This window comes from Mizuhopecten yessoensis, unplaced genomic scaffold, assembly GCF_002113885.1.
Source record: "Mizuhopecten yessoensis strain PY_sf001 unplaced genomic scaffold, ASM211388v2 scaffold2691, whole genome shotgun sequence".
Lineage (NCBI taxonomy): Eukaryota > Metazoa > Mollusca > Bivalvia > Pectinida > Pectinidae > Mizuhopecten > Mizuhopecten yessoensis.
Genome location: NW_018404672.1, coordinates 295,619 through 315,390, shown reverse-complemented (window position 1 = coordinate 315,390; position 19,772 = coordinate 295,619). Strand labels below are relative to the sequence as shown.

The 19,772-nt window shown below is 34.7% G+C and overlaps 2 protein-coding genes across 2 annotated transcripts; one reads left to right on the top strand and one right to left on the bottom strand.

Annotated features, from left to right (window-relative positions):
• Nucleotides 1–1,151: 1,151 nt before the first annotated feature.
• LOC110446416 (ER membrane protein complex subunit 2-like) lies at nt 1,152–12,374 on the bottom strand. Its single transcript, XM_021491558.1, has 10 exons — nt 12,304–12,374; nt 9,648–9,761; nt 9,114–9,178; nt 8,464–8,549; nt 8,047–8,104; nt 7,342–7,427; nt 5,849–5,990; nt 5,115–5,216; nt 4,671–4,769; nt 1,152–3,790 (listed from the first exon to the last, which is right to left on the bottom strand). The coding sequence occupies exons 1-10, from the start codon at nt 12,326–12,328 to the stop codon at nt 3,698–3,700; spliced, it is 870 nt and encodes a 289-aa protein (XP_021347233.1). The 5' UTR covers nt 12,329–12,374; the 3' UTR covers nt 1,152–3,697.
• Nucleotides 12,375–12,377: 3 nt separating this feature from the next.
• Nucleotides 12,378–18,223, top strand: LOC110446417 (33 kDa inner dynein arm light chain, axonemal-like). Its single transcript, XM_021491559.1, has 6 exons — nt 12,378–12,546; nt 13,629–13,771; nt 14,361–14,530; nt 14,858–15,036; nt 16,111–16,275; nt 17,589–18,223. Exons 1-6 carry the CDS (start codon nt 12,466–12,468, stop codon nt 17,622–17,624), a joined length of 774 nt encoding a protein of 257 aa, XP_021347234.1. The 5' UTR covers nt 12,378–12,465; the 3' UTR covers nt 17,625–18,223.
• The last annotated feature ends 1,549 nt before the right edge of the window (nt 18,224–19,772 follow it).

The window sequence follows — 19,772 nt, the reverse complement described above, 5'->3', positions numbered from 1 at the left end:
GGATATCAACAGAAATAGTTCATACTACAACCCTATTTATGATTTCGGAGCAATGTGCTGTCAATTTATTTTAAAATCGCCCCGATGTGAGTCACACCAGCCTTGCTCCATTTCAAGGCATGGGATTGATTTAATACCCGGCCGGGTATTAATATTAGTACTAGGTACAAGTTGAAATTTTCATGGAGTGGAAATATTTGTCTTTTTTGCATCAAGTAAATTACTGCAAAATTATCAATGTGTAAATATCTATTAATACCAAAGATTATTTTGATTATACATATATAGAATATAGGACCATTGTAAATGCAACCATTCTACACCATAGTACTGGGAGAATAATTGCCTGAAGATGATACCGGAGATGTCCCTGTACACCAAATCTGGTTACTACAGGTGAAATATCACAAAAGATATGCCCTGGACAAACGTTTTCAAAAGTTAAGGTCAAAGGTCAAAACAAAGGTCACAGTGAGGTCATGGTGACTTTCTTTTTGCAATCTGCCATCCCAGGATGTCCTTGTACACCAAATCAGGTTTTTCAGCGTGAAATAGTACAGATATACCCCAGACAAACTTTTTCAAAGTTAAGGTCAAAGGTGAGGTGACAGGTCACTGTGACCTAGTTCTTGCACTCTGCCATCCCAAGATATCCTTGTACACAAAATCTGGTTACTCCAGGTGAAATAGTATAGAAGATATGCTCGGACAAACTTTTACAAAAGTAAAGGTCAAAGGTCAAAACAAAGGTCACAGTGAGATTCTTTTTGCACTCTGCCATCCCAAGATGTCCTTGTACACCAAATCAGGTTTTTCAGCGTGAAATAGTAGATATACCCCAGACAAACTTTTTCAAAGTTAAGGTCAAAGGTGAGGTGACAGGTCACAGTGACCTATTCTTGCACTCTGCCATCCCAAGATATCCTTGTACACCAAAGTAGGTTACTCAAGATGAAAGAGTATAAAAGATATGTCCCGGACAAACTTCTCAGACGGACAGAGGGCAAGACAGATGGAGTGCAAACCTATAGCCCCCCCCCCCCCCCCCCCCCCGAACTGGTGGGGACTAAAAAATGTACATGGATATAGGGCATGACTGTCTTATGGTTTCTAGCTTCACTTAATCACAAAAAAACAACACAAACTCTGGATTAGTTTCTTTTTGATTATTGCATCTATTCACAAGAATCACAATCTCCATTCTATATATCTCACAAGGATAAACCAATCACATTCTCTTCAATATCAGGACACATTATATAAATAGGCACACACATACACAACATCCTTACCCTTCTCCAACATGAAGAATTTCTTCGAACACAAAATCAAGTTATGTATAATTGGAAAATTAGCCAAAGAAGGCCTATACATTCTAATACAATGATCAGGTTGGTTCAACTCTGCTTGTTGTCCACTAATCACATTTTCTGTTATATATATCTCATGGGAATCAACCAATCACATTCTCTGTTATATATATCTCATGGGAATCAACCAATCACATTCTCCGTTATATACATCTCATGGGAATCAACCAATCACATTCTCCATTTTATATATCTCACGGGAATCAACCAATCACATTCTCCATCATATATATCTCATGGGAATCAACCAATCACATCTATGGAAAACATTTCATTGGACCCTGCCCATCAGCCAATCAGATATGGAAATGTGCAACTCATCAAGGGTTTCATTTCATGGTTCCCTCACCAAACTTTTAAAACACTGAGATAATATTTATAGATGAAGTATTGATTATTACAACATCAGTTTGTGTGAGAATATTAGGTCGTTTTCTCAAAAATTGATGACGTTACTCTCACAAATAAATGAGGTAACAATCAATACCTGCTCACAAGAGAAGATAACTCTGCAATACGCAAAGATGGAATAATCTTCCTCTTAAACTATTAATACTTGAGTGAAGTATTTACTGTAAATTTCAATATTGAAGCTGTATCCATTTAAAATTACTATGTTCAAGAAACTTGCTGTTTAAATATATACTAAAAAATTACATGAGGATAAAGATTTTTTTTATTAAACACATGTAAAAACCCAACAAAAGAAACTAGCAAGATCTTTAGCTAGACTAGAATATCAGTAGACTTGAAACGGCTTGAAAGTCACGCATTGGATTAAAATAAACAAAATCCGTCACCAAAATGGATAAATAGCACTGGCATCGAAATCTAACAACAAGTCAACAGCATAGCATGAACAAGAAGCAAAATCATTTTAAATATCGGATTTTGGAATAAAGTTGATCTTATGTTTTAAGGGGGGAAAAGCTTCTCTGTCTCATGGTTTTCAAACACAAGATTCATAATGCCATTAATGGATTTTAGGAAAGTATCATAACACCTTTTTTTCAACATCAAATGTTTGACATTTTTCATCAATGATTAAACAGATCCCTTGCTTCATACATCACTCATGGTTCTCCGTCACATTTTTCGTCCACTCTGTCTTACCGCACTCTGTCTTACCCACTCTCATACATTCTCTCGCTCTGGTTTTGTACTGAAATTTCTTTGTACAAAGGATGCCCACAATAAAACAATGGATAACATATTACAAAAAGGAAAAAAAGAAGAGGAACAAATATAACTAACAAAATTGACTTGATAATTTACTCATAAATGGACAAAAAGTTTGTAACCTCCAAATCATTACTGTCTTGTATTATGAAACAGATCTCACTAAATGTTTAAAAATGGTGTGTCATGATCACGATGCTTGTATACCAACATCTCACCACCAATTTACTGTCCCCAGAGGATAGGTGTTGGGTTGTTACCTTACATAAATGCTAATGATATTGTAGTTGTCAGATTCTTAATCGATGAGATTTGTATTGGTAAGATATATCAAAGCTGAAATAGGAGACAGAGGTAGCCATTAGCGAGCAGCTCTGGGGGAGATAGTCTATTAACCCTTTCACCCCTATGTAACTTTAATAGACTCTACCATGCATTGATTGGGGCGAGTCCATTAGGGTCAACAGTGGTGAAAGGGTTAACTGTCTGCCTCTGGTGAGTTTTTTTAAACATGCTTTTTTCTCTCAAATGAGAAATAGCGTTTTAAAGCAATATATATTTCAAAGCTATATTTAATACTAAATATTGTTTGATGTTTTTTTTTTATTGAACACGACCTTTTTTCCCCAAATCAAAGAATAACTGGTCTACAGACAGAATACAAAAATTTAACAAAATACAAAATCTGATAAAACAGAACTTGAGGTAAGTTATGACCGAACAGGGGGTTTTCTCTTCAAAATTGGTATTCAAACAATTTCGTGTTTTTTTCAGAAATCACAGCTCAAGTGTAAAATTCAACAGTATGAAGCACATTGGTTAAATGATTTAAATCTAGGCAGGTAAGTTAGAAAAAGGAACCCGGTTGTGCATAACTTAAACACATATTTATCACTAGTAATAGCTAGTACTACCATGAAAACACCGTGCGTAGAATCAATATAAATAGTATTTCTGTTTAGTTCCACATTGCCCCAAGTCAAAATGGTGGTATGTAAGATTGCCTTGTCTAGATTCCCTTCTTCATTGAAATAAAATACTGTATATACTGTCCATATTTTGTGATAAAATTGAGATTTTCATGGTTTTTTTTTAAATTTCCTACAAGCTTCTTGATTATATTTGTTCTAGGGGGTTTGCAATCTTTATCAATTACTAGCTTTTTCTGTGGTAGATTCTAGAAGTCTGTCAATTGTTTCCAATATCCTGGTTTGTTTGGTGCCATCTTCGGACTGCACTGTCTGTAACAACAACAAATCAAAAATTCTGAAATACATTTTTTTTAAATATGAAAGTTAAATTAACCTCGTGACTCATTATCTCCCTTTGTTTACATTTTAAATGCATGCATTCTAACTGTTTCAACCAGTTAAACCTAAACAGAAAGTGACAGGCTCAGATCTAAACTGAGGCTAATCCCTTGGTTCATGTATGTGCATCTCGAGGAGTACAGATGTGTCTGACTACATAAAATGCTGCCTGGCGCTAATATGCATTATTTCTGCACTTTCAGGAAATGTTATAAAGTTTAATGTATGCATGAAAAAAGAACCTATTTACCTTGATATATTGCTATTTATTTGTCACAGACTCGGATCTGAGGGCGTTCATTTATCGAGGTATATTTCTGCGCCATCTGAACCATTTCTAACGGGATACGCAAATGTGACCTTGTTATCATTCACGAAAAGTTCCGGTATATATGCAGCGATGGAGTCCACGAAGGGTCGACAACACAAGATGTCAGACGAGATATAGTCTGACCAGATCAAAGCAGACATAACATCTTCTGTAATCATTAATATCTAATACACCGATTCCTATTTTTATTTCACATTTTCTTTGAAAGGAAATGTTTTAGAAGGTGGACCACAAGAAACACACATGTATATGCAGTTTTATAAGTGAATGTCGTAAATGTTCTCATTTTTCTCAAAAGTGAACTCGGCCAAAAACCAAAATGGATATCACATCTTAAGATTTTAAAACTTGAATTATTTTATTACCTAAGGAAGATGGTAAATCTTTACCCTTATAGTGCTGAACCATTACGGTTAACTAACTACAAACTCCTCTCTGAGTTAGAACATGTAACTAACTGGAGGGGCATTATGTACTTACCACATATTTCTCTTTGAGTTGCTGAGCTGCCCAGGCCGCATACTTTACATTAGCTTGCTTCTCCTTGCTCTTACTTGTGGAGGCTAGACTGCACGATGACTGTAATACAACACAGAACTAAAGCTGATATACGGACATTTTTAAATGAAAATCGGATGAAAAATTACATTATAGGGAAAGATTCAAGAAAACCTATATCTTGATGATGATGATTTGATCTAAACTAAAACCTAATCAAACATAATATACTAAAATATTGGCTGTGGTTTGAAAACTGTTTGAACAAGTAGTGCCCATGTTCCTGGTCCGTACTTCCATGATGTCTTAACACGAAGCATGCCATAATATGACTCCTGGACACAGTTGAGAAAAATATTATGTATTTACACAGCATACATGATTCAGAAATCAATACACCAGAAAACAAGTTGTTATCCTTCTTACCAGGAAACATCCATATAGAGCACGGATATTGTTAGGGTTGAGTTTCAGTGCCTGAGCAAAATAAGACCGGGCTTGTTCAAAGTTGCCCTGGGTGTAGCAGATCTGAAAATAACAATGAGATGTTTAAATTTATTTAAATTTTACTTGAACACATTAAGTTCTACACAGGAAGATTAACGTAGGCAGCAAAGACAGTCCAGTGATAAAAGTCACAGCATAAAATAAAATATCCAGTGAAAATATCCACATTAAAAACATCAAAGATTCTGAAGATCAGATTTGAGCACTGGATTCCTGCATATTTCTGGTGATAATTGTGTGATATCCTCATCTCCGTATTTCTGTTGTAAAGATAATTGTGTGGTGTGACATACAATGTCTATGTCGCAACATCTGCTAGTTCTGGTAATAATTGTTTTATACCCTCCTTTTTGTACTTCTGGTGATAAAGATAATTGAGTGGTACCCACCTCTGCATATTTTTGGTGGTAAATATAATTGAGTGGTACCAATATCTGCATATTTCTGGTGGTAAATATAATTGTGTGGTACCCATATCTGCATATTTCTGGTGGTAAATATAATTGAGTGGTAACCACATCTGCATATTTCTGGTGGTATATATAATTGTGTGGTACCCACATCTGCATATTTCTAGTGGTAAATATAATTGTGTGGTACCCACCTCTGCATATTTTTGGTGGTATATAAAATTGTGTGGTACGTATACTCACCTCTGCATATTTTTGGTGGTAAAGGTGATTGTGGGGGTTGGACATTATCAGTTCCTCTATACAAAACGCTGCCTTCTGATAGTCCTGTTGAGACAGATATAAATCACACAGCTCTGTCCACCCCTCAAAATCGGTCATAAATCTGTAAACAACAAATTTATACAATATCAATGTCGGTAATTTAACTCATTCACCCCTGAAATTTCATAATAAACAACTTCAACCTTTGAAATGGAAGAGTTCAAATGTGTCTTCAGGGGTGAATGAGTTAACATGACAAGGAAATGTTAAGATACAGAAAACATCCACTGATACCTCAGCAATAAAAGCTGTCTGCATAACAGAAACATAAAGTTTCAAAAACAAGAGGTCCAATGGGCTTTCCAGTCAACTGTCTCTTTAACATACATATGTACTATAACTGCTACTGGCATGAACATCATATGCCTGTACCTCTGTACCAGCTCTGTATAACCTGTGGCTCTTTTGGATTAGGGCTATTCCATAATTAATCATATGGGGGAGGTGGGAGGCATCTATATAAACATATTAAGGGTAGTGGGTTTAAAACCAGATCTACCTACAATGTACCATTTCTGACATCCAGTCACTGTTAAAATTTGATGGGTGTTTGGGGTTTCTGAAAAAGTACCTCCCACCCCTCCCAAATTGCTAACTTCTCGAACAGCCCTAAACCCTTTCACCCCTATGAAACTTTAATAAACTAACTCTACCATGCAATGATCTGGTTGAGTCAATTATGGTCTACAGTGGTAAAGGGTTAAAAAACCCCACATGTAGTCTATACAGTTTACAGTGATGAATGTAATAAAGCTATTGGCAGTATGTACAATGATTTGTTAAAATCTGATCAACAGTTTGAAAAAGATTTGTCCAGACCAAAATTTTTTTTTGTGAAAAGGCAAATTTAAAAAAAAACCATGTGCTGCAATGTCTTGCCCTTCGACTTACATTTGAAGGGAAAGCTCTGATATTTTTTGTTTCAATAATAATTTTTGCGTGATCCAAACAAGATATGTGATGGGATTTTTTTTTATTTTAGTTTATTCAACTATAAACTCTGAGTCTCTGGAAACGTCATCCAGTTAACCAAGTACTCTGGAATTTATACTATCATCACTACTGTTGTGAATAGACATTTAGTTTATCGTTATCAATAGCAGCTGGAAATTAACTCTATGAAATCTGCCTAAATTAACTCATTGAAATCTACCTGCTCTTGAGAATAACCATCCAGTTTTTTGATGATGTCTGGAAATTTACTCTAGGAATTATTTTTCCACTTGAGAACAACCCTTCAGTTTATCAACTGGGTCTGGAATTTCATGATATAAAAACAACTTACTCATGGAAATCACCATTCAGTTTACCAATGGAGTCTGGAAATTCATGATATAAGACAACTTACTCATAGAAATAGCCATTCAGTTTAGCAAAGGGGCATGGAATTTAACTCCTTAAAGTCTACTTACTCTCGGAGATAACCATTCAGTTTATCAATGGCCTCTGGAATTTTATTCTGTGCTTTCAGAACCGAGACTTGTCTCTTTTTGGCGAACTGAAAAAAATAAAATATTCAGTTTAATGAGAAAGTTTGGCAAATACATGTAATACAAAAATATACATGCATTGTTAATTCTGATTTAAATTTTGATTTAATACAGATCAGATATTTTTTTAAACACATTTATGCATTGATGCAGGATACACCAAAAATTTAATTCCTGTTTACGATAACTTGTTGACAGTGTTGCAAAAGTGGAAAATTGTCTCCGTGTTGAACATTTTTTCCACACTTTACTGAATGATTTAGTTGCGATAACAAAAAGGAAAATATTTCCATCGCATGAAAATATTCACTTTTTACAGTAAATAGAAGATGCCAATACTAGCAGAGACTCTATTTTTGTGTAAAGTGAAGTTGGTAAATGGAAACCATCACCTAATCTGATTGGAAAACATTTTTCTTGACATTTGAGGGATGGTCTGAAAATGAAAAGTGTGTTCCTCTTTCCAAAAACTTCAATGTATTATGAAGATTGGTGAAGATGGCATTGATTTTGTGAAAATATAGCTGAAATTTCCTTTGTATAATTTATCACCCCCCTCTCCACATCCTCTCTCAAAACAGCAATATATTTTTAATATGACAGTCCCAATCTTAATACTCAACATACCATATTTGTTTCATCTCTGTCAATTATACTTTTGTATACTTCATCTGCTTTGCTGAACCTGAAAAGAGTAATATTTCTATGGATGAAAAATAATAATAATAAACCTTTTTGTCTACAATGCTGTTTGCTGGGCAGTAAAGCTTTCGACTGGCATTTATTTTTAACAAAGAACTTATTAATATCACAGTGACAAATTCTTAAACACTTCAGACCTTATGGAAAATGTATATATATTAATTTTAACACCTGGTCTCAAATCTCAAAATATTTTACCTTGCTAGGCAGTAAAGTTTTTGACTGGGATGTATTTTTAACAAAGAACTTTTTGATATCACAGTGACAAATTTTTAAACATTTCAGACCTTATGGAAAATGTATATATATTAATTTTAACACCTGGTCTCAAAAATATTTTACCTTTCCTGAGCTTCAAAAAACATTCCTCGTAATCTGTCCACTCGTATACTCTTTGGAAAGTTGTCCTTCAGCACTGTTATACAGGCCTGAAAAATCATACAGTGACACTTTAAAAACGATGTTACGAGCTACAAACTTAATGAGTGTTTTCATTTTTTCTTTTTGGGATGATTATAAATTGAATAACTGATATTAGTCATGTGAATGATTTTAAACAAAGCAAAATGTCAGTTACCCAGTATTTTACAAGAAAAATATTTTATCAATTTGGCCTACCAGGTACTTCCACCAATTCTTCCTTTACTCTTGAAATAAATATTTTATCTTCCAGACACCCATGTACATAAAGAGACATGTTTTCTAAAACTTAGTATAGAACACAGTGAAAATGAGTGTACAATGGTATATTTGACCAGATAGAAAGTCCATTTCACAAGTCAACCTGCTCTACTTTCACATTCTGTTAAACACCAAATTTTATCCTAAATACTAATTACTTTTGCTTAAAAAACTTTGTTCACAAAAATTTGAATTTGTGAAATGAACAATGGATGTCTTTGTGTTTCTGGTTGAAAAAAAATATGTTGAATGACTTGCCATGTTAACATGAAAACACATGTCTCACAAAATGAAACTGATATATAACTTACATCAACTAAATCAAAACGTTGACAATCCAGAGCAGCAATACACACTTGTTCGTATACGACCCATACTGCAAAACAAAATCAGAAAAAAAATCTTACTTCAGATATTGCATGAATTTTATCACTGATTTTTTCTTTTTAATACTAAAACAAGAAGCTCATATATTTTACCATAGTTTGTCTCCCAAAAATGCACACTGAAAGCCAACAGGCCTTAAAACAACTCATGGGCACTTATTCTTAACTTGGAACAATTCAAAATCAAAATTTCTACTCTCTGATTAGCATGTCTTGTCGTCTGAAGGGTACTGCTTTAGGCCTGCATATATTATGTATATGACAATTTCAAGCCTGATATTAAAGCTTAAGGAAATAAGTTAGATAAATATATAAAGCCAATGGAGACAACAATCATATATGGCTTGTCTGTTATGAAAGGGAGGTAAATATCAAACTGATTGTAAAATGGGCACATCATTACTAATTAGCATGTAGGTAAAACGTCATGATTGCTCTTCCCCTTCGTACACAACTCACATTCGTCTCCTAGTTTGTTTCTGTTCTTCATTAGGACCTCCTCCCATACGCGGACCACCGTTTGACCATCTCTGGCTTGTTCTTCTCGGATCCTTCTCAATATATTTCTAGCTTCTACAAAATAAAATAATAGAAATTGAACTTCATTTAAACAGTTCAGGATGATGCAGACACCCTTTTGCTGACACAAACAAGCAAAGAGAGTCTGTTTAACAAGAACTTGACAACTTCCATGTATAACAATCTTCGCTAAAAAATGTCCAAGTTCACAGGATTTTTTTTTATCTCCGACTTGAGAGTATGTATCAGAATCAGAAATACAGTGTATCTGCTAACCGGTAATGAAAATACTATATTAATATAGTGTTAAAAATCCCTGTCCAACTACAATGTGCCTTTTTGTATAAACGGTAATATCCACTTAATTCAATTTTGGGTGTAACTGTAGCACTTCCATTACCCAGAAAGCTAAATCAGTTAGAACGGTATAGCATATCAATCTTAAAGTCGGGGGTTTGAATTGCAGGCCCCATTCATTTGTCGCGATCCTAAACGGATGAACCAGAGTTGTTCATTTATGGTGGGACCTAGTAACTTGAGGCTGCTTTTAGGCGAGCCTTGACAAAGCATGCATAAGCATTTGCAAGTTCGCCAGGATTTTTACCTGAAAATGTCATATTTAAACCAGTTGAACCAGATAATCGAAAGGGACCATGTTGATGGCATTAACATTCAGAATGTTGAGTGTTTTTTCTTTATTTCACTTTAGTTTTTTCAAGACCTTTTAGATATCATCATGGTTTTCTATTCAGAAATGATTTCTTGAAGCTATAGTCATGCTGGAATAATCAGATAAGTTACAATTCCTGGCAGTCAGTGGTAGCGGGGGATCCTTTTGTGACCAGGATTTTTTGAGATTTTGTTTGCAACAAATTGTTTACCATCAATGAACAATGTTTCCGCTTGCAGTTTACGGAATATCGGCAAGCAAAACAGGTGGTACACATACCAGCATGCGATGCAAATTTAACTAAGACATAGACATTATTATCGATAACTGCAGCCCATTGTATTATCTATTGAACTGCTTTCGAAGAATATTACACTTTTTGTCACTGATGTTGATGTTTAAGAGATCTTCGCATGTTCTTATTTCAATTTGTATGACACCATGGGAGTCACAGTAAATTTTACTCTAACTATAAAGGATTATTTCCCATGATATGAGGGGTAAGGTGACAGTACCCAAATCGAATCACCAAACCATCATTTTATTAATCATTGAAATATCTGAGGAGGAATTATATTCATTTATGGTTGTATCAAAAATAGAATATCGATGGGTGTTCTTACAAACGAAATTAGCACCCAGGGCTCACTTGAGATATTCATAGAACACCCTGAACTCACCAATCAGCACCTCCAGATTTTAGGAATGTCAGGACCCAAATCGGATCAAGGCTGAGTTTTGCAGTTTCTTATGCTTCACCTTTTTTGTCAGCATATTAACATTCATATTTTATAAATTTAGAATTTATATGACAAAAAGTATTTTCGAAAGTGTGAATTTATTCCTATAGTCCAAAACAGAATGCATAGTCGTTGCATGTGCCCTTTTTTTTAAAACGTGATCAAAACACTGACATTTGAGTTTGAATTACGATTTCTTGTGCTATTTGAACTTAAAAACTAATCATCTGTAGACAAAAAATGGTGCATGGCTATCTATTCTAAGACTACATCATTGTCATAACTGATTTGTTGACATGTTTATTTATTTATAAGCAGGTCGAAGAAAACCACTAACTTGCATATAATACGCAAACTCGCCTGTTATACGCCAATAGGGGTATGGATTTGTTACTAAAAATAGCCAAAATCACTTTAATCTTAACTTTTTCAAATGGTTTGTCCAAGTCGCATTTATTCAGTCATGAAACATAATACAAATGCAAAAATAAACTTTATTTGCATGTGGGAAAGTACCAAAAATAGATACAATACTTCTGGTAAAGTTACATCAAGTTTCTAAGTAGCCAACGCTTTCAGTAAACATCTTTTAGCAAAATATTATTTACCTTGTCGTAAATTAATGCGATTCTTGCAAAAGTTACTGTTAAAGCGATTTTGGTTATTTTTAGTAACAAATCCATACTCCAATTGGCGTATAATATGAGAGTTTTCGTATTATACGCAAGTTGGTGGTTTTCCCCACCCTGATAAGTATATTTGCAAAAAGTGCTCCGGTTTGAGTACTGATGCGATTTGGGTCTCCTTAATACTGTACTAAACCTGTCAATGGCAATTTGGCAATCTTGTCAACAGTACTCTGTACGAGAGATACCATTCAGGTTTAAACGCGGAACCGATCACATATATCCTAGCCGATAACAGATAACTTCTGGTAATGTCAGTATCAACACAAGGGTGTCTTAACCCTACTGTACACATGCACATCTGTTTTAAAGCGAGTGTTTTGTGGTCGAACCTGTCACTAATGGCCGTGTACTCTACGGTCGATCATTTCCTCAAATACCCTACTGATGGATACTTGGTGGTTATGCCGATTATATAAAGAACGTCTTTGCATAAAATCTTGTCAAAACATGTATATTGGAGTGAAGTATGCACAAAAAGCATCCTGTTTTAACCTTACCCTCCCATCCAATGCGTCGCGCCATCTTGTTCGTTGAAATCTCGTCGGAAACAAGTTAAGCGAGAAGTAAATTGGAGCATGCGCACTACAGTGTTGCTATAGCAGCAGATCAAGCAAAGAAGAGGACCGGGACAGGAATATTTTGCAGCAAACTTAGCCAAAATGATTCCACCAAACGCATCTTTAGTCAAGTATGACAACCCAGTCCTCGTCAGTAGGAACACAGACAAGAAGACACCACGGGTATGGGTTGACGAGTGTTTTGTAAAATGTTTTAATTGTTCAATTCAGTTTGTAAACACGTTTTATGGATGTGTTTACATGCAGAAAGTTTTGGATCCAGGACTTGTTTCTAAATGATATATTTGAGAAATTGTGTTTTTCACTAAGAAGTTTCACCTAAGTTTTTGTTCATAATAAATATACACTTTTCAAATCGATCCAAATGGGTATTTTTTTTAAATCCTTATAATGCAATCAACTAATCAATGTTGCTATGTTACACCAAATAGGAATGGAATTTGATGTGGTTAAATAGGAAGAAAATTTCTACCTCAAATTTTACTTGTGTAACCAAATTTTGTTAAATGAATTTCGAGATTCCCATGGTGGCTACCAATTATGTATGTGAACCAAATATATTAGGCTATGCTATTCTGTCACTTCATAATTTAGGTGTAATACGACTTGTAATTCAGTCGCTATTCTACCCACATTATTGTCAAATAAGGATTCTTTGAAAGTGATTTAAGTCATTCCTGAATGAGCTGTTATGTTGTCATAGACTTATTGACACACATGTATAGCTATAAATTTGCAATTTAAATTATTTTATGGTTGGAACTTCTATCTGACAGTTATTAAAAGATCTTGTATGGACGTATACGTACAACACACAAAATATCCTTTGTATTTAAAAGATCTTTCTATGTAGCAAAAACATCAGTTCTTATAGGTGGTAAGCAGCGATAGTACCACATTTTACTGCCCAAGTAGGCTACAGGAGATGTCTAATTACATAAACTATGACTAACCAGATGTTTAGCAACCTTAAATATGAATGATCCTGCTTGGTTCAATGGTTGTCATTCATAACCCAATTATCAATTATCTAATTCCATATTAAAGGCTACAAAGGGGCAGCACATCAAGTATTTGTATAATTACCCATTTGCTGTCCTCCATTATTGTTTTTGCATTATAATATGCATACACATTACTTTGACGATACTGAGGCTAGGGTCAGTTCGATTATCACTCTCCTTTAACGCAGCAGGATACGTGAGGCTTTTAGAAGTTTAATAAATAAGTTTAATCATTGACAGGCTAGAGCGTTGAAGGTGAGCCCAGGTCCGTCCACAGCAACAGGTCCTGTCCCAAACCCACCAGGCAAACAGAAGCCAACCTCGGTCGACGCTAAAGCAGCACAACAAACAGACGAAATCCTCAACTCCATCCTACCACCAAGGTAACTTCAAAAGGCATTACATCTATATTTAACCCCTTCACTACTGTAGACCATAATATATTCATCCAGATCAATGTATGGTAGAGTCTACTAAAGTAACCTAGGGGTGAAAGGGTTAAAAACAAAGATAAAATGCTTTGATATTAGAACATACTTAAATTACACTTAATTAGCTAAAAAAATAGTTATCTGCTTAGAATGTCTAAATATTTGCATAGGGAAAAAGAATGTTTTTGCTGTACCAATGATTGTAGACATCAATAAAATGTTGATGGATATTAGTCTGATTGATTTGATAATACATTTTGGTCATATAAAATTAATACTTTACATTTCTAATGAAGAATTGATATGTAAAAGATAGATTTATGCTTGAAATTCTATGTTGATAAATCTGAGATTAAGTATGTCTGTTCATAATATTTCCTGCTATCAATTTGCATTTGACACAAGGCCTTCTTTCAGATATCATGCAATGTAGGCTCATGTATGCATGAATATGGTCAGATTAGTGTTTTAGATACAGCTATTTCTAATAACTGACGGAAGCCATTATGTTTTACTGTATATTCACTTGTACATTCAATAGAGAATGGACAGAGGGTGGTCAGTTATGGGTCCAGCAGGTGTCCAGTACTCCAGCCACACGTCTTGATGTGGTCAATCTACAGGAAGAACTTGACAGACGGTTGCAACAGAGGCAGGCAAGGGAGACTGGTATTTGTCCAGTACGGAGAGAGCTGTATTCACAATGTTTCGGTAGGTGTTTGTATGTTATGTTACATCCTCTTTATATAAATAGAGCTAAGTCTCAGAGAAGCTTGCATCTTTTATAAAGAAAGTGTACTTTCAGTGTTTTGTGAGATTATGACACCTTGCACAACTCAACTTAAGAATCTTGGAAAAGTTCTGTGATGTTGGAGCCGAATCTCATTATGTACATATAAGACAAATACTACATTTTGACAACAATATATGTGATGAAAATATTATGAACAAATGAATGCATAAAATATATGAACATTTTCCACAAATGTTACAAAAATGTACACTTTTATATGAAGCATGATCTATTTTGTCATACAGATGAGCTGATCCGACAGGTGACCATTAACTGTGCCGAGCGTGGCCTCCTCCTCCTGCGTGTAAGAGATGAGATCAGGATGACGATAGCAGCCTACCAGACATTGTACGAAAGCAGTGTGGCTTTCGGTATGAGAAAAGCTCTACAAGCCGAGCAAGGAAAGGCTGACATGGAGAAAAAGGTAGGATTTGATCCCAGCTTAATTGGTAGGCCTTTCTCCCCAATATGAAATTTAAGAGAGGGGGTATCTAGATTGTTCATGGTCTGCCGGCACACAGCAACATCCTCTTTAGCTTCTTCATTTGTGGTGCAGGTTTCCGTAAAACTAAGTGTTGAGGTTAAGTACTAAGGTGTTAAAAGGCATTAGCATTTCAATATTTTCTACCCTATGCATAAAATTGCTGTGACAATTTACTATCAGACGGAGAAAAAATGGCATCACTTCAGCACTTTTATTTGTGGTTGGATTTCTACGAAAATAATGAATAAATTAAGATTAAGATATTTTGTCATAAAACATTTTATGATAAGAATTGCTGGTGTAAAATTTATCTTCACCCCTTACGTATACTACGTTCCAACACATTATCCTGTTTATATACCCAGTGTATTTACCATATGTTTTTACATGGTTAAAGGACAATACTAGCTGAAACCTGGTTGATGGCAACTTACATTTTGTTTAGAAACTCCATATTTCATAAATTCAGAACAAAATGTTTAATCCTGCATAAAGTTTTATCACATACCTGTTGAGTCTTGTTATAGTAATACAATCAATTTTCAGACCATGAAATACAACGTTCTGTATTGCACATGTGCAATACGGAATGTTGTATTTACCTTCTAGCCGGAACTACCTTTTTATGGGAATCACCTTGTCATGGGGAACTGAAAAGTTCCCGGTATTTGCAAAAAATATCATGTTTATAAAATCTTTGTATCGATCCCTACCAAATACGGAAGGTATGTGAGAAAAGCAAGACCATACACTTGTGTTTATTGCGCGGACGTATATATATTCTCGTCCGTGCAATAAACTTGTGCTTTCTTATTCGTTAGAAAAACACAAGTGTGTGGTCTTGCATATATATATGAGTCAGATTGAAAATTCACAGTAATATATTTTATGTTCAATTTGTGCATGTAGTTTTGTTTCCATTAATGTTTCATTTAGATATCTTGTGGAAAAAATAGTGAGCCTGGAAAACGTTCAGTGTTTAAAATTCTATGATCCACTTTGCTCTATTCACAGATCACAGAACTAGAAAATGAGAAGCGTGATCTAGAGCGAAATGTGAACGAGTTAAAGGGCAAATGTGAACAGATTGAGAAACGTGCTCAGGAACAGAGACAAGTAGAGGAGAAGAAACACACAGAGGAGATGCAGTTCCTCAAGAGGACCAATCAGCAACTCAAGGTGAGTCCAATGACAGGAGTTATGTCACATGATTGCAGATCAGCCAATCAACAACAGGATTTTTTTCTGAATATGGATTTCCTTTCACAGGGTTGCATGAATATCAACCAATCAAAAACAGAGAAGTTATGTCACATGACTCACTATCTGCCAATTAAAAATGTGAATTTTATCAAAATAATTGATGACAGATTCTGCATCACATAATATTGATATGTTTACATCTAATTGACTTGTCTTAATTATACATTGACGATGATAAATTTTGGGAAGTAACAACTCCTACTCCTTTGTCTATTAATTCACAGGCCAAGATGAAAGTAAGAGTTTCTCAAAATATCAGTCTTATCCAAGAGAAAAATATTACAATAGACCCAAAAAAAATAAACTGACATTAAATTGAATATTTTCATGAAAGCAAAACTGTATCTTTGTCTCTATTTAACTGGACAGAATAACTTCTGATTGTCGGTAAATACTTTCTATATTATATCACAAAAGCAGTTACAATTTATGTTGCGGTTTAGGTTCCTTAGCATGTTTCACTTTCACAAAGAAAAACAATGAAATGTTATGTAAGACTTGCATGCAACACACTCGTACAATTTATTTTGCCTTTGGTAGCTATAGGGAAAAATAAGTTTAAACCTGCAGTTCCTGTGTGAATATCATCTTAATTTTTCCATATGGGATATAAGGAGGACTTTTTTTGAGCACATATTATAATCAGCAATTAATTTTGACACTCAGTAGTAAGTCTGGTTTAAAAAAAAAAAAAATAAATATTCATGCAGTACTTAGAACTGAAATCAAATTGATGAACGTTTCACCTTACTAAAATAGTAAATTTTTGATAACCAGATCATCCCTATTAGATGAGGCAACTTATTAATGTTTTTTTTTGTGATAAAATCAATTCTTTAATAGTGAAAGCATATACTGTAGCTGTTTAATAACAAAAACTGTTCAAAACATCAATTTAAGGAGGAAAAATGTCTTTGATAGAACTGTCTACTTGCGTGTAATTTAAGGTCATGTATACTACTTTGCAGTAATTTGCGAGAGTTGTTTCTCTTTTGTGTGAATTGTCACCGTATCATAACTGAAGTGCTATCAATGTACATTTCAAATGCAAAATAATTCGCCATATATCTAAATTTCCCAGTCATTAAAAATACATTTTACAGGATTCTTTGTGACTTTTTATGTGAAAGCGAATCCTGTCACAATAAGGTAGCATACATCCTTAAGTTAACCATGCTCATAATCTCTTCATTGGATGAATTCATGATTTATTTTATTTTTGATTTCAGACTCAGCTAGAGGGGATCATTGCCCCAAAGAAGTAACTGTTGAGCGAGGAAGGACATCTATGTGATAAAATAACTTTTCTAAGTGAAACAACTTTAAAGGATGTGTTCGGTATTTTCAAAATCTTTTAACGGATTGTACAAATCCATCCGTCCAAATTCATGCATGGAAAGTCATCCTAAGGAAATTTTCAAAGAATTGTTTCCACTCTGCCGTCCAAATTCATTCATCAGCAATGGAAAACATCATATTTCTTTAGCTGACATTCATGTACTGCTGAACACTGATGTGGCTTATATGTGATAATTCTTAAGCAATATATATTTTATAAAAAAGATTTAAAGCAGCCGATTAATTTTTGCTGCCAATTGAAACTTTAAGGGGCCAACCTGTTCTCGGAATCGGTTTTAGGGACCAATATTTTCCTTGTTTTGTGATAAATCAGCATGAGCATTCAAGATAAAATATTTGTAGAATTCAGTTTTGAAAATTTCTTGATTTCAGAAAAAGCAAATTATTTCAAATTTGGTATTCTTCAATCTCATGCAAACAAATGTGAATGATTCCATATGTAAATATTATAGAAAATATTTATGTTCCAGAATATTAAATGCATATACATGTATCTGAAAAATCATTGACTTTGTTGTTTTGTTTTATTGTTGGGTAATTATATTTGTACAGCATAACACCTGTGATAATTTTACTGTTTGTTATACGGAACATACTATATTATGGGAAATGTCTATCTGTCCACACTTTGGTTTCCACAAGATATTTTGCTTAAAAATCATTCAATTTTTATGAAACTCTGTAAGCTTGTACAGTATATCAAAACTGAGGCTAAGCTCAAAGTGGAGAAAATTTCATGTCTCACTAATTAGCATACTTCACTCCGATTGGTTGACGTTTCTGCACAATAAGTGAGTCCGAAACATGACCAGATTCTGTTGAAACTTTGTCAATATTTGGAGATTGGTTCCAACACAACACAACTTGGGCTTCATCAGTGTGGATGTTTATTATGACCGACTAGTTTCGACTCTTCAGCGAGTCTTCATCAGGACCTGATGGACCTACATGTGTTGCAAGCCATCTTCTATTTCTGATCAGTCTCAAAATGAAACATGCACAACTTCAGACAAAGGGGAACCTACATATGATATTTTAGAAATATCTGTGTAGTAGTTAAATGAGAAATACCAATAACAGGCTTTACCTGTCGAAACCCCAAATGGCTGCAAGAGCAGCCATGCTGTTGTTCAATCAGTCTCAAAATGTAACAAGCATGACAACTACTGTACTGACTCAGGGAGTCTTCATATGAAATTTGAAATTTAAGAATGATCTGTGTAGTACTTCTTGAGAAATAGTGATAAAAATATTGTTTAAAGATGGAAGAGACAAAGGGTGATTTGAACAGCCCACCATCAGCCATGTTGTTGTTCAATCAGTTTCAAAATGTAACAAGCATGACGAATGTACTGACTAAGGTAGTCTTCATATGAAATTTGAAATTTGAGAATGATCTGTGTAGTACTTCTTGAGAATAGTGATAAAAATATTGTTTAAAGATGGAATACAGACAAAGGGTGATTTGAACAGCCCACCATCTGGTGATGGTAGGCTATAATTAAAAAGCTGTTCTACAAGAGAGGTGGAGTATTGAGCAGTAAATATGGATGAAATCGATGTCTGTAGAAGCCTTGACTTCCAGTGTACTGATGGAGGTGGTATGACTTGTTGTCTCAGGTAACAGTTGTTGGATGTCTATATGAGGACTTCAAATAATTGTATGGATATTGATCTCTAGTACAGCTGTCCGTGAAAGTGCTGATTGTCAACAGCAAATTTAATCGTTTGCGAGTTCATGCTTTATGTCCTATTATCATATCTCAAGCCAGGTTTTGGTGGTGAAGGAAAACTGAAGTACCCAGAGATAAACTACCAACCTGTCATCTGCCCCAACATAGGTCTCAAACCTGTGACCAGGGGGGTGGGGGTTACCCACTCCTAGTGTTGGGAGGCCTGGTGATCCTAGACGGTCAGTCGCCTCAACCCCTTTGCTATTGGTGCTCCATGTAGGTTAATTCGTTCACCCCTGAAACTTTATGATGGACTATTCCAACTTTTGAATTGGAAGAGTTCAAATGTGTGGTTAGGGGTAAATGAGGTAAATAAGATGA